General features: G+C 34.7%; 1 protein-coding gene across 12 annotated transcripts in view; it reads right to left on the reverse strand.

The window, feature by feature from the left end:
* Positions 1 to 4048: 4048 nt before the first annotated feature.
* The window catches only part of SCN3A (sodium voltage-gated channel alpha subunit 3), a 115762-nt gene continuing 105160 nt past the window's right edge, over positions 4049 to 14650 (reverse strand). For all 12 annotated transcript variants that reach the window (XM_023623057.2, XM_070241973.1, XM_023623054.2 and 9 more), the window contains 6 exons: positions 12643 to 12915; positions 11702 to 11755; positions 10728 to 10865; positions 9593 to 9697; positions 7791 to 8061; positions 4049 to 7315 (listed from right to left, as the gene is read on the reverse strand). In XM_023623057.2, the coding sequence (XP_023478825.1) occupies positions 6120 to 7315; positions 7791 to 8061; positions 9593 to 9697; positions 10728 to 10865; positions 11702 to 11755; positions 12643 to 12915 (2037 nt within the window). In that variant the 3' untranslated portion in view covers positions 4049 to 6119. The remainder of the gene's footprint in view (positions 7316 to 7790; positions 8062 to 9592; positions 9698 to 10727; positions 10866 to 11701; positions 11756 to 12642; positions 12916 to 14650) is intronic.

The following is a 14650-nucleotide window of genomic DNA, read 5'->3' on the forward strand; positions in this document are numbered from 1 at the left end:
TATATCATTATTCATATTTTAATCCCTCTGTTTTTGGAAATACTATTAAACATTCTTGTATCATATATCTGAAGACTTTGTGGATATGTTCTTCCTCTCATTCTGCAGCTTTGTTTTCTCTTTGTTTTGTTATTTCTCTTATTGTGAGTTCATGTTTCTTGAACTTGATTTGTGGGAAATCTTGGAGGCCTTGACTGAGGTGTGGTCTTTTAGAAAATACATCAGTTAGTTTCTACCACGAGCCTAGAACCACTAGCAACTTGTGTCTACTTTAGATTGAATTTTTGGCTTGCAGTATTTTGGACTAGGCAGACAGTATAAATTTGGGCTATAAATTCGGGTGAATTCTGGGCGTGTGACTATGAATCTTAAGAGAGATTTTTTTCCCCGCAAACCTAGAGGTAAGACAAGACAAAAGTTTGCTTGCCAAATTTCCTTTCTATCTATTTTTGCAAGGTTGATTTTTAAAAATGCTTTCACTAAGTGTGTAGCTCTTTGTGGGTTTTGAATTTATTTAGGATCTCCAACACATATTGGATCCAAATTTTTGTCTTCTCTTTCCTATGTGCAGGTGATTAAAACCAAGCTATAGGTCTCTGGGATCAATAGAAGCCCACAGAATAGCCTCCAACTTCAGTGCTTGCTTACTTTTCACTGTCAGCCCTAGGGAACTTCCCTTGCTTTCTTGTGAGGCCAACCATATATTAAAATGGTCTTTAAAAATATTTTATTCTCTGTTTTTAGATATTTTATGATAGGAAGGTTTTATGATAGTTGTCCCATTATATGCTGGAAATATACATACATCAAGCAAAATCTTAAAGTAATCAGTATATTACCAGTGTACCCATGAATTATTAAAGTGAAGAACATCTGCTTGATTAAGGTGATGAAATAAAACCTATGTTTTTATCTATGTAACATATTTCTAATTGAGGACAACAAAGTAAAACTATTCTTTCACTGGTAGAATTAACGAAATGAAGTTTTTTATTTTGGTAGTTTCTGTTAGGTAATAGATGTTACTTATAAACTACCGTTGCAAGCTACACAGTATTTCTAAGATATTTGTATGTTTTTCAACTGACTGTAAGGGTGGATTATCTGAATTTAGATGCTAATCAATTTGAGAGTTTCCTCAGTAAAGACTGGAAAAAATTTACTGGTATGATTGTTTGGCACTTAAGTACTTCTGTGTGTTCCTGCAAGAATCACTTCTACTAGCAATATATCTCAAAGCTGACAGTCATGTACTCTGCTAGTCATTGGTGAGGAAGGAAAGAAGGTGAGAAAATGAATGAGATGCATCCCATACCTTGGATGTCCTACAGTCTATTAGAAGAGGTAAATGCAAAGGAGGTAACAGCACAGTACGATACACACCACCTTAGATGCACATTAGGAAGTCTGAGGAGAAATGCTTTACACCACTTGGAGAGATCTGAGGAAGCTTCCTGAAAGATGATGATATTTAAGCCAGTTCTTGAAAGATGAGCAGCAATTTGCCAGAGGAAAAATGAGATGGAAGGACATTTCAGGCAAAGACTGTAGCATGTGCCAAGACAGGAAAGATGTCAAAAAATTGTGTAATTGGAGATTCTGTGGGGAGGAGGCATGAGTTATGGAGTCATGGCGAATGATAGATGATAGTAGTGGGCTACACGAGGGCAGACTATGCAGGGGAGTTTTTACTTCATAATAAGAAAAGGAAATTGAGACTTTGAGCGAAGGGGTGCTGTCAAGTGTAGAAGGTTTCAAATAAGAACTTCAATATGTCAACTAGCAGAATTATGGAGGACAAAGAGATTGTCTAGAGAAGATGAAAGGAGAAACTGCTGACGAAAGGACACAGGTGTTGGTAATAATGAAAGTTTGGATGCATCAAGTCATTAATTCCTTTCTCTATGAAAAGAATAAGATGTTTTGGATGTTGTTATAAGAGAATGATGTTCATCTTTTATTCTTTTGTAATAAAAATAGTATTCTAGAGAATACAAGACTTAAGCTTTGCTTCTTGAAGTTTTGTGGCAAATCTTAATGACGAAAAAGTAAGTACATTTGTGGTTTGAGTCAATTTCACAAATGACTAAAGATTTCTTTGTTTTAATCTCTTCTGTTATACAGCAGGAATTGTCTTTTAGAAACCTGTAACATCATAAAAAGAAATAGTAGCCATCCTTTCGATTATTTAAAGAATCCTTCAATCATTTATACCTTTGTGCTATAAAATCTTTGAGGACAAGAAGACTTTTTTCTTTTCTTTTGCTGAGGAAGATTGTCACTGAACTAACATCTGTGCCAATCTTCCTCTATTTTGTTTGTGGGACACTGCCACAGCATGACCTGATAAATGGTGTGTAGGTCAGCACCCGAGATCTGAACTGGCAAACCCCAGTCTGCTGAAACAGAGTGCATGAACCTAACTACTACACCTCCGGGCCTGCCCCAGAATACATTTTTCTTATTGGGGCTACAGTCAAGGTCAAATGTGTTTCTGTCTATTTAAAGTTTTCTGAGTAATGTTTTAAAAGGTATTTTGATGATATACATTTTTCTCATTAACTACTACCCATATAGAAGAAATTACTCATTTTGAATGGGCAATTTGATTTTGAACATAAAATTTTAGAATTAACGTCATACTAGAGACAACATCCCCATTCAGTAGAGGAGGAATCTGAGGGCCAGAATTTGCTTTTCCTGAATTACGTTGCTAATTTGATATCAGGACTGAAACTAAAAGCCAAGTGTTAGAACTCTTGGTGTAATTCTTTTTGCTTTTTCCATTTCCACAAAAATGGTCAGCAGGAACTTTCTTTATGATTATTACTGCATCGTCTGAAATGCATAAGAATGATTTTCATGTTACTGTATCCTGGTTATTTGAAAATTAGCAAAACACATAAATGTATATGCCCATTATCTTTTTGCTACATTATTTGAAAACCAGAATGCCCATTTTTCTTTCCATAAAAATGATTTTTCTTTACTGAAAGGCAGCCATTTAATGTCACTTATTGGTGAATTTAAGTTTCTTTAATTTCTTGGTATTGTGATTTCTGTGTCCAAGTTGATTAATTCTACTGTTTTTTTGAGTAGAATTCTATTGTTAAGTTTAATAATAGGAGAATTTTTCGTCTGGAGTTAGTTGTTTCAAAAATTTATCAAATTACCTTAGCAACTCTATATTCTGTACAGTATTTTCAGAATATCCTTTAGCTTGATGTATTTATAAAAGTGTTGTTTTTTGGCAACTGAAGCCTCTTCTGATTGTTTTAGAAGAGGATCATTTAGATGTAATGCATATCAATTAATAAATTGCTTGGCTAATGATTATATAATAAGATGCATAAAAAGGCTAAGGATTTTGCAAAGTAATACTTGACTTCACTGTGGTGTTGGTGAGATCTGAAAATTGACTTGAGCAGAAAGAAGCCAATGAATTCCAAGGAGGTCACCTTATATTGTTTATGTCAGGGAAATTCCAAAATGCATATGTAGACCCTATCCATCTTCAAAAAAATATACATTATAACTAAAGTTTCCCACTGAGAATAAATGTTTGGTTTTGACCTGACATAACTCCAAGGGATCCTGAAAAAAAATGTTAATATAAATTCTCAATCTCTGCATTGTTAAAACTTCATGTGCAAATAGGAGTTCATAAAATGCATTTAAGTAACAAAATATGTGACATTTATTAACTAGCAAGAAATTTGGTGGTGGCATTAATTACATTGAGAGGAGCTGAGATTAAAATGTTTACAGCCAAGGGAATTAACTGAAATTGACAACCACTGTAGATGCTACTGTTACTGTTATTGAACCTGCAAGTTGGAGCATATGGACTTGATCCTTTGCACACACAAAAGTTCACAAAAACTGCTTTTAATAGCCTTTATTCTGTAGTACTGTTGGTGTATCATACACTAGGTTGTTATAAAATTCATGTGAACTTTTATGTATACAAATGTCAGATCAAGTACAGGTTTCATTAATTATGTGTATTTTAAACTTCCAACAATAAAGAAAAACAGAAGCCAAGAAATTAAATGCAATAAAAAATGAAATATTTATTCTTTTGGCTCAATAATGACGTAGCTCACCATTCTTTTTAGTAATAGCAATTTCCTGCATGCAGCTCATCAAGACACTACAAGTAGATAGTTTTGTAAAAGGAATTAATGTTAAACTTTCGGTTTGTGCAAAAAACAAGAATTTATATCATGTTAGGTAATTGCACAACTTTGCCACTTTGTTCATGGCTGAAAAGGACAAAGCCCGTGTTTTATCTCTGATAGCTTTAGTGCAGCAGGAATTAAAAAAATAAGACTAGTCTGCATAAGCAAATACTACAAAAGTTGAGTTTTAAAAAAAAACCTTCCATGAATAAAGGGTTATATAGAGGCAACCACAGTTGGTAGAAAATGGTCTAGGTTTGAATTTTTGACCAATGTATCTCCTATGGGAATGGTAGAAAATATATTATAGCAAAGAAATCCACAAAACCCATTGTCTAACTTTTATTTTAGGAAATTATCCATTGAAAAGTATTATGGATTCAAAAGTTTGGAGTTGTGATTGAAAATAAAAAGCAAAAGCATAAAGTAAAATAAATTGGCATGTCATCAACCTGAAAATAATTTTCTTATGTACAAAATGCAACAAATAAAATTGATCATATTTTTACATTATGTATAGTTAAGTTTTGGACATATTTTCAGGAGAATATGGAGTATAGGCTTTGACAATAGGCATTACGCAGTGTGTTTCCTTGAAATCTAGAGAGACACCATATGACACTCAAGTCAAATTAAAAATACAAAAGTAAAGGTGCTTTTAAATAACTGCAAGCTATTTTGCTTGACATACTAGACATAGAGCTGGTTGAATTCACTCTATCACCAACATGTGACTTCTTCTAACCAAGACCTGTGAAGAATAGATTGAGTAAAATAGAGCAGCATAGGCAATATTAACATGCATTAGTGATAGTCTTCAAACTATTTATGTTTAATGAATGGTACAGGATACATCCCTGTTGGAAGCTCGCAAAAGACATATATACTGTGGTACATATTTGATTTAATAGAACTTGTTTATCAGGCCATATATATATTTATATATATATAAACACACATATATATATATAAATCTCTATATATATTTGCCCAAACATGCACCACAGGGTAAAATAACTATTTACATAACAGAGGGTGTTTAATTGACATTGAATGTCAGCTTTGCTGAGGGCAGAAGGTGGCAAAGCAATATTGCAGCAGAAAGGGAACAGCGATTCTAAGGTGATCTTTTAGATATAATTTTCTAGAACAGATTTATTGGATTACCTTTTTTGGAAAGCATTTAACAAAACTACATATAGCACTCTGGAACTTAGAATAAAATTTGCACTTGCTGAAACAGAATACATTGCATAAAAATAATCCTTTAAAAATTAGAGGAGACTTACAGGCACATAACTCTTCAGATATAAACAAACATAACAGACTAAAATACTCTGAAAATTAAAGTAGCCTAGAAAATGAAAGTATCCCAAATTGTTGACATTAGAATTTTTTCTGGTTTTGATCAAGAATTTCATCTCTTGGGCAAAACACATTTGTCTAATTATTTGTAGAGTAGGAACATGGGGCTCTTAAATACTTTTTTCTCAACTTAAACCTCATTTACAAAAATAGTGACATAGAATTATGAATAAACTACGAATTAGGGACCAGGGAAATCCACTAGAACAAATTTTGTAAAAATATGGCAGATGTGGAAGTTAAAAATAGAGTGGATGCAAGTACTGTACTAAAGGTGTTTGGTGTAGTTGTAACGATCACTTTGCACAACTATCCTACAGTTTAGGTAACCATTGAGTTTCTCCTCAGCAGTGTCAGCTGGTAATGAAAACAGCAACCTCTTGTCCATATTGATACCCTGACTCACAGAGTTGTAGTGACGGAGAGGTCACTGTCTTGTTATAGGCACTGACCATGAGTATGTGTTGAAACAGTCAGTTTGGCATAGACCTCCCCTGGGAGTCCAGTTGACACATAGACTTTACCTTCATAGGCTGTAAACAATTGATCACAAAGATAATTCTTTGTTTCTTTTTACTTTTGATTCTCCCTGACTTCTTTCCCTTTGCTTTCTTTTTCTGCTTTGTCTTTCTCAAACTTCTCTTTGTCTGGCTTTGTTACACTGTCATAGGAAGGAGGAGAGGTGGTAGAGGAACTTCCATCTGTTTTTTCTGGAGTGGAGTTCCCATTCAATTTGTCAATAATCATGTCATCTTTTATAGGTAAGTCAATCCTCCCTTTGATTTCCTCTGTCTTGCATTTATTTAATACTTTTTTTAACCTTTGCCTTAAAAGATAACATCTGAAATTACGCTGAATGATAGCAGCAGACACCTCCTCTTGTTTGCGTTTCAAAGTGGTTGTGATGGGCTCATAGGAGACTTTGGAGGGGTTTGATGCCATGAACCGATCTTCCATCTGTATTCGAAGGGCATCCATCTCTCCACTCTCACCCAAAACACGCTTTGTAAAGGCAAATAAAATGTCAAGGCAATGGATCCGGTCCCCACTGACCATGGGCAGGTCCATGGCAATGAGCTGGACTTTGTTTGGTTTTGCTATGAGAAGAGGAGGATCCAGGGCAGCTGCAAAATCAGAGAGCTTGGAGAACTCTATAAACTGAGTGGCATCAGGATCAAACTTCTCCCAAACCTCGTAGAACATCTCAAAGTCATCCTCACTCAGGGGCTCTGCACTTTCCTCAGTAGCAACACTGAAGTTCTCCAGAATGACGGCGATGTACATGTTCACCACAACCAGAAATGATATGATGATGTAACTGACAAAAAAGAAAATCCCAACAGATGGGTTCCCACAGTCTCCCTTAACTGAGCTTCCAGGGTGAATTGCGTCAGGGTCACAATCGGGTGGTGCACTGTTGAGAATAGGTGCTAGCAATCCATCCCAGCCAGCAGAGGTGGTAATTTGGAACAGGCAGATCATGCTGTTGCCGAAAGTTTCGAAGTTGAACATGTCATCAATTCCAGCTTCCTTTTTAACATACGCAAAGTTGGACATTCCAAAGATGGCGTAGATGAACATGACCAGGAAGAGCAGGAGGCCGATGTTAAACAACGCAGGAAGGGACATCATCAGAGCAAAGAGCAGCGTGCGGATCCCCTTAGCTCCTTTGATGAGACGTAGGATTCGGCCAATCCTGGCAAGACGGATCACTCGGAACAGGGTCGGAGACACAAAATATTTCTCTATCATCTCAGCCAGAAACATACCTATGGAAAAATACAGAAAACAGCTAAACAGTGCTTTTCTTTGCAAGGTCTATGAAAACAACAAATTTGTTATGAATATAAACCTTTAATAAATATTTGGATCCACCCCTTAATATTAGCAATTAAAGATTACAAAGTTATTTAATAATTGTATAATGTCATAAATCAATATAGATTTTCACAAAATCCAACAAATTAAATAATCTCACATAATGGTGTAACAATTTGAGATTATGTATACTCAGTTACTATGAATAGTTATCTTAATTACAAGGATTATTTCTGAAATCTCCAAATACATTGTTTTCTATTTTTGAACACTGACCTTCTTCAGTTAGAGGAAAATGAACAAGAATGGTAAACTCTAGATCTACAAACCTTATGATTCTCAATCTAATTTCCATGTTACACAGCTGTCAGAACTTGGGGAGCTTTTTCTTACAACGGCACTTCTCTGTAATTAAACCATTCTTACCTACAATGGAGAGAATCACTACCACAAAATCAAAGATGTTCCAGCCTATGGTGAAGTAGTAACATCTGAGGGAGATAAACTTCAGCACAAATTCTCCAGTGAACAAGATAATGAACACAAGGTTGATCCAGTACAAAACTTGAGTCATATACTTGCTCTGGTCATCAGTTTCCACCATCATGGTGACCATGTTGAGGCAGATGAGGATCATGATGCCAATATCAAAGACTTGTCTGGTTACAAAATCAAAGACCATACCTTGGAATTTGTTCTAGAAAAACAGAGAGGAGAAAGGAGGTTAATATGCGTATTTCATAAATAATGTCCCAGGAAAACTTCAGACGAAGTCCTTTGACCTATGGCCGTGCACCCTTCTCACATTATCCTAGACAATTCGGTGTGTTCCATTTCTCTGCATGTTAAAAAAAGAGAAAGAAATGAAAAGTCATATGACAAGAATGAAACATAATTGGTTTATATAGGTCCCATAGGAAGGCAAAACTGAATAGGACATAAATTGATAAATTGGTGGCAACTGGCTGATAATATGCATGGACTTTGCTTGATTTTAATATCTATGATAATTTTCACAAAAAATAATGGCAACTAATAATGAAGATTTACAAAGTAGGTTAATACAGACAGACTTTTAGATGGATGAATTCCCCTATTCATTTATCAATACTTAAGGAATTTTGATTTATATCTTCCATCTCTTTCTCTCTCAAAATATGTCAGCCATCTTCCATTTAATTCTACCTCTTCTAACTATTCTGTTTAAATCTCCTTCAGTAAAACAGGTTTATGCCATTTTGTGTACCCTGTCTTTCCTCCTCCCTCCCATTCCCTACCCAACTTCAACTACTCTGAAAAATGTGGTAAAGTGAGGGCCGGCCCAATGGCCAAGTGGTTAAGTTCATGCACTCTGCTTCACCAGCCCAGGGTTTTGCCAGTTCAGATGCTGGCTACAATATGTAGCTCTGTACTGGGGGACTTTGAGGAGAAGGAACAAAAAAAAGATTGGCAACAGATATTAGTTCAGGTGCCAATCTTAAAAAAATATATATATATATATGTATGATAAAGTGAAGTCATTTATGATTCACGAGATTTTGTCAAGTCCCAGTTCTGGCAATCACAGGCTTTGTAACTTTGGGTATGATATTCACCTTCTTTGGGCCTCAGTTTCCTTATTCCTTACCCATCTAAGAGGATAGATGACTTAGAGTACATAATCTACCATTGTAATGTCTTTCCGTTATAATGAAGCTCTACAGAGTATGCATTCTGAATAAGTCTTTTTCTTTTTTGCGTATTTGGTGAAACAAATTACTTTGATGACAGCTTTTTCCTTTCTAAAAAGATTAAGAATATTTTCTAGTCATAAAAATAGAGAGAACAAACAGCATAGAGGGAGGCCATGGGAGTAAGATGGGAAGTCTGGAAAACTCCATCTATTTAAAAGGACAAGAGGGTGCCATTTAGCAAGACCAGAGGAGCAGGAACTGGGTTCACTGTTGGTGGCAGTAGGTGGCAGCAGGAGCATGAAGCATGCAGTTATTGGGAACCCTGAGTTGGAAATTTTCAACTGACAAACTGTAAAGAACATTGCCTCTTTTTAAAGAATTTAGTAATTCTTATTGCAAGTAGCAGTTGTGAACTGTGTCACACATATGAGCTTTACAATTATGGCATATTATATCTTGGTGACATCACCCAATATGTTCTGATCCAGGGCACTGCCCAATTTCAATATATGCAAATAGGACTTTGGAATGTTAAATAAAATAAGTAATTCTTACTCTTGGCCGAGGTATGGGTTTCTGAGGTTTCTTGGACCCGAGTTTCTTCATTGCGTTGTAATATTTTTTCTGTTCCTCTGTCATAAAGATGTCTTGACCTCCAAAGTAAAGACATAGTATAAAACTGGTTACAACCTAGATATGTGTTATGACAGCACTTGTACAAAAATATTCGAGTCTTTCCTTTAATGCTTTCTTAAGTTTTAAATGGATATTATCCTGCTTCATATAGATTTATTCTGCTTTTCCCATTTATGGGGAATTCTGAGTACTTTAATATCATGTAAAACCCATAATCACATAAAACTCTGATTAGTACAGGATCCTAATTTGATTATATTATGCTTAGACGGAGGCTCAGGGGTCTCATATATTTTCATGAAAGAAAACAATGTTTTCTTAATCCACTTCACTGTTGACAGTTTTACTTCCTTATTCAACAATTTTTGAGCACTTCTGTGTGCTAGACAATGTACCTGATATCAGAGTTGCATAGATATACGACACAGTGTTTTATGCAAAAACAAAAAATGCACTGCAGAGATAACAATAGATTCCGAGACTCAGAAATGGGCTTGATATAGTAGCGTACCCTTAAACTAGACCTTAAAGGATGAGTCAGTGTTTGCTAGGTAAAGCATTCCAGGAAGAGAAAATATCCTACGTAAAGTCATGGAGGTAAGAGAGCATGACTTTTTCAGAAAAGGGCAGAAAATCCATGTAGCTGTGTGTGTGGCAAGTGATGGTGTTGATGGTGGGTGGGTGGTGACTGAGGAGTAAGGAAGTAGATTTAGAAAATGTGGTGTGAGACAAGAGGAAGCTGGAAAACTCAGTGGAGATTAGTTCCTGAAAGGCTCTGTAAGCAAGGAGAAAGCATTGGAGGGCCACTGGATGTTTTGAAGCAATGGTCACATTTTTGGGTCAGAAAGACACTGTAGCAGATCTGCAGAGGATGAACCTGGAGAAAAACCACTGACTAGAGGCCGGAATCCTCTGAGCTGAACTGACCACATAGCGAATGGAAGAAAATACAAAAATGATCTAAGTCTGTCATGACTCCGAGTATCCTGGTTATTTGGATGTATAACAGACAGAACCTCAGAATGGAGAAATGTGAGAGCTGAGGAATACTTATCTTCTTTTTCTGTTGGTTGAAGTTATCTATGATGACACCAATGAATAGATTCAGAGTGAAGAATGACCCAAAGATGATAAAGATGACAAAGTATAAATACATATACAGATTTTCTTCATATACAGGCTGAAGTTTAACCTAAATAACATTGAAAATATTAAATAATATTTTAAAACACAATAAATACTTAAACTAAATGAACATTTCGTGTGTTGTTAGTTAATATAGAGCTATTTTTGCCTTGCTCTGAGATATTGTTCTGAAAAACAATTCTGTTTTCAAATTACTATGATCTAGTAATGAAAGTTTCCATTTTTATGATTGTTCTTGAATCTGTTTTCCCATTGTGGCTTACCTGTGCATATTCTTTAGAGTAAATAACAGCAGTATAAGCAAGGCAAAGATTTTGAACTTATTATTAGTCTTATTATAAATTTTTTGCAAAATTTTCAATTTGGGTTTGGAAATTCTGGCTCTTGGAGATATGGCTTTAATAACAGAACATCAACTTCTAAGAGGAAAATTCAGAATGAACAGATATGTTCTGAAGAATTATTTTTATTCCTATTTTCAAAATTGAGTTTCCCTGAAACTTGCTTGCTTCTTTCATGATATTTTTGGAAGCTGCTTCACAGACTCTGGTTGATCATTCTTTCCAGGGACAGGGATAGACAAGTCATTTCCCCACTGAGCAGTTTTCCCAACCTTAAGAATCTCATTTACTGGACCAATCTGATATCTTCTGATCCATAAAGTTAGATATCCTTTCATATTAGATATATATTTTATAATAGGCATATGTTAACCAAATTATCATTTATATCAAAGTGTATTGGCTTAAAAAAGATCATTTCTATATGCAATTGTAAATGTTCTGATTGCATCTAATATAAAATTCTGAGCCTTTCAGTTGCATTATCACAATGTTCACTATGGAAAATCTAGTAGCTATAAATAATATCAGTGATACTTACATCTCGTGAGTCAACAGCTGCATACATAATATCCATCCAGCCTTTAAATGTGGCCTGTAACAACATATATTTGAATTCTGCATAAAAGCCTAATCCAAGAGTATGCATTTTACCACATGAAAATCTGATAGTGTTATTACAAATAACTTTTTGTACACTATTATGAAATTTTCTATAAAGACACTCAAATGAATTGAAAGAAGAAATGAAACCGAAATAAAGCTAAGTCTTACGTAGAGTCTGGAACTCGTTCTCTTTGTTTTTCTTGGAAGGTATTCTATTTTTTTCTCCACTAAGGTTTAACTAGATGCTTGATTCATGAAACTCCCATTTCAGTCTCAAATCCCTTTCATACCAAAAGGTAAGCTCTATGATTCAAACCTATGGTGTGTTTAAACACAACTCAATCATTTTCATTAACTAATTATCAATTAGTTAATATACTTTCCATTAAGTCAAAATTATTAAACATCACACATTTTGAAATCCACGGTGTAAGATTTGCCTATCCACACATAGTAGAACCGTACTCCTTAGATGTTGGTAAAATTAATTATCCGGCTAATAATCATACATTTAATTCATCACTACAATATATACATTGTTACTTTAATACATAAAATTGCTCCTTTGACAACGATTGCTACAAAAAACTAAAAATGGTAATAGCACAATAGCGCTCAATAATACGACAAGAAAAAACAGGAAGCAGAAATATAAAATCACTTAAAACATACTAAAAGCTGAACACTGGGGAAAACACATTATAAAATAACTGCAAAACATCTTCTTTACAGTCAAGTCAAGCTAATAGTATAGGTGTTAACATCAACTCCTTTTGTAGTGTCAGATATGAATCATTCAAGCAAAGAACATCAGATAAATGATCTTACTTGAAACATTATGAAAACATTTTCAAAACTCATACAGTAGCCACTTACCACTTGAAGCAATGCGAGATAGCCAGCACCAACATTATCAAAGTTTACTTTCACGTTTTTCCACCGAGCTTGCTTGCCAAGAGCCTGACAATCACTCAAATTGTTGACTTCTTTAACTTCAAACATGTTACCCGTTGTTGTGTTAACACAGTGGTAGAACTTGCCAGCAAACAAATTCACACCCATGATGCTAAAGATCAGCCAGAAGATGAGACAAACCAACAGCACATTCATAATAGAGGGAATGGCTCCCACAAGAGCATTCACAACCACCTGGAAGAGGAAAGGAGGACAAGGCAGCTTACAAATTGTTAAACTGGGAACCATTCCTTTCATTTAGTTAACAGTAAAATGGGTGTGAAAAGAGATAAATAAAAATTTAGGTGGACAGGTTGTTTCTTCTGATATTTTCTAGGACATATTTGATAAGGGAAAACAAACAGTGACACAACTAAAGAGCTAAAGGATTTAAGGAAAGCAAAATGTGCCAAAGCACGAAAAGAAATAAACAAAAACCTGATACAGTAAGATGGAGTCAGAAAATGTATGCTGGGGAAAAAAGAAAAAAAAAGATGCATTAAATATCAACAGAAGAAATTCATCATTCAGCAAAACATTTTAATTTTCAGTGGTGTTAATGAATGATAAATGATTTGAAAAACATCGTTAAACAAACCCTTCACAAAGTATTAATAATGCCTTAAATTTGTATCCTCAGATGAAGTTAACTTTTCATGAGTATGAAGAATAGGATTAGGAATTTACATGGTCCATTTTTTTCCCCCATTGGTAAAATCAAATTTAAAGAAAGTATATTAAATTAGGAAATGAGGTGGAATTTATCCCTGGACATGAAAATACAGAATACGTCTGCATCATTTTATTCCAAATCTCTTAAATGTTCACTTTGGGGCACATGTTACTTCACCAACCAAGGCTGACCTATTTCATGAAGGAGAAATTCAGTCACCTTCTCTCTAATTAAATGCAGAAGAGATTAAGATGTATTTTGAAATCTCTAGAGAAGCCAACAGTATCTTTTTAAATCTAATTTAATCTGGTTCATATTGGACTATTTTGTTAAGCACTTATATTAAATTAAACTATTGTTTTATTTGAAAATATTGTAAACATTATTTTAGAAATGAACACCAAAGAATTTTAAAATGACATCAAAACCTGAAATTCAAAATTATAAAAATTTCATACGCTGCTTGAATTTTTGTTTAGAAGTCATACATATTATACCTACCAGACTTTTTGGCTACTAAAATTTGTTTAAAATGACCTTCCCAGTTTTCTTATCATCAAATAAATGCATGATACATTTTACCATATTTTATAGCTGGAATGTTACTTCTGCCATATAACTGAATTAAAGCGTGAATCTTGAAGTCAAGTCTGAGTGTTTTTATTGCCCAATCTACCTCCTGACATAAAGGGTTTATGGCCTAGAAAAAATTCAATATCCATGTACATTTGCAAGCTGGATTAAACAAAGCTGGCCTTTGTGTTAAATAGTATTTTGAGGGGGTGTGGCCAGGGGGTGTGTATCCATATAGTTGCATACTTTTTATTTAGATGCATAAAATATACACTTAGGAAGAGAGTTGGAGGAGAAAATACAAGGACTATGGAAAAAGTGAACCTTATTCAGAATGCTCACTTCAAAGGGAGTCCATACAACAAACCCTACAGGTTACCCGTGATGCTTCATTAATTATCCTCACCCCCTACTTTGGTTGCTTAGGATATATAGATTTTGTCAGAGGCTACAATTCAGTGTTGTTTTCTTGTACAACTATTTTTATTACTGATATTAACTGAAGAAATAAAGCACACAAAAACTATTTTAACTTTCATTCATTGTCAGTATTTTTGGAGGAATCCGACTACCTGTGTAGAGGAAGGAAAACCCCTCCTAGGATAAATGTCAGTAGTAAATAGTCACTTTAAAGTGTATAAGCAATGAAAGGAAATAAATGGCAGCACACAATTTTTGGATGTT

Source organism: Equus caballus, chromosome 18 (assembly GCF_041296265.1).
Source record: "Equus caballus isolate H_3958 breed thoroughbred chromosome 18, TB-T2T, whole genome shotgun sequence".
Lineage (NCBI taxonomy): Eukaryota > Metazoa > Chordata > Mammalia > Perissodactyla > Equidae > Equus > Equus caballus.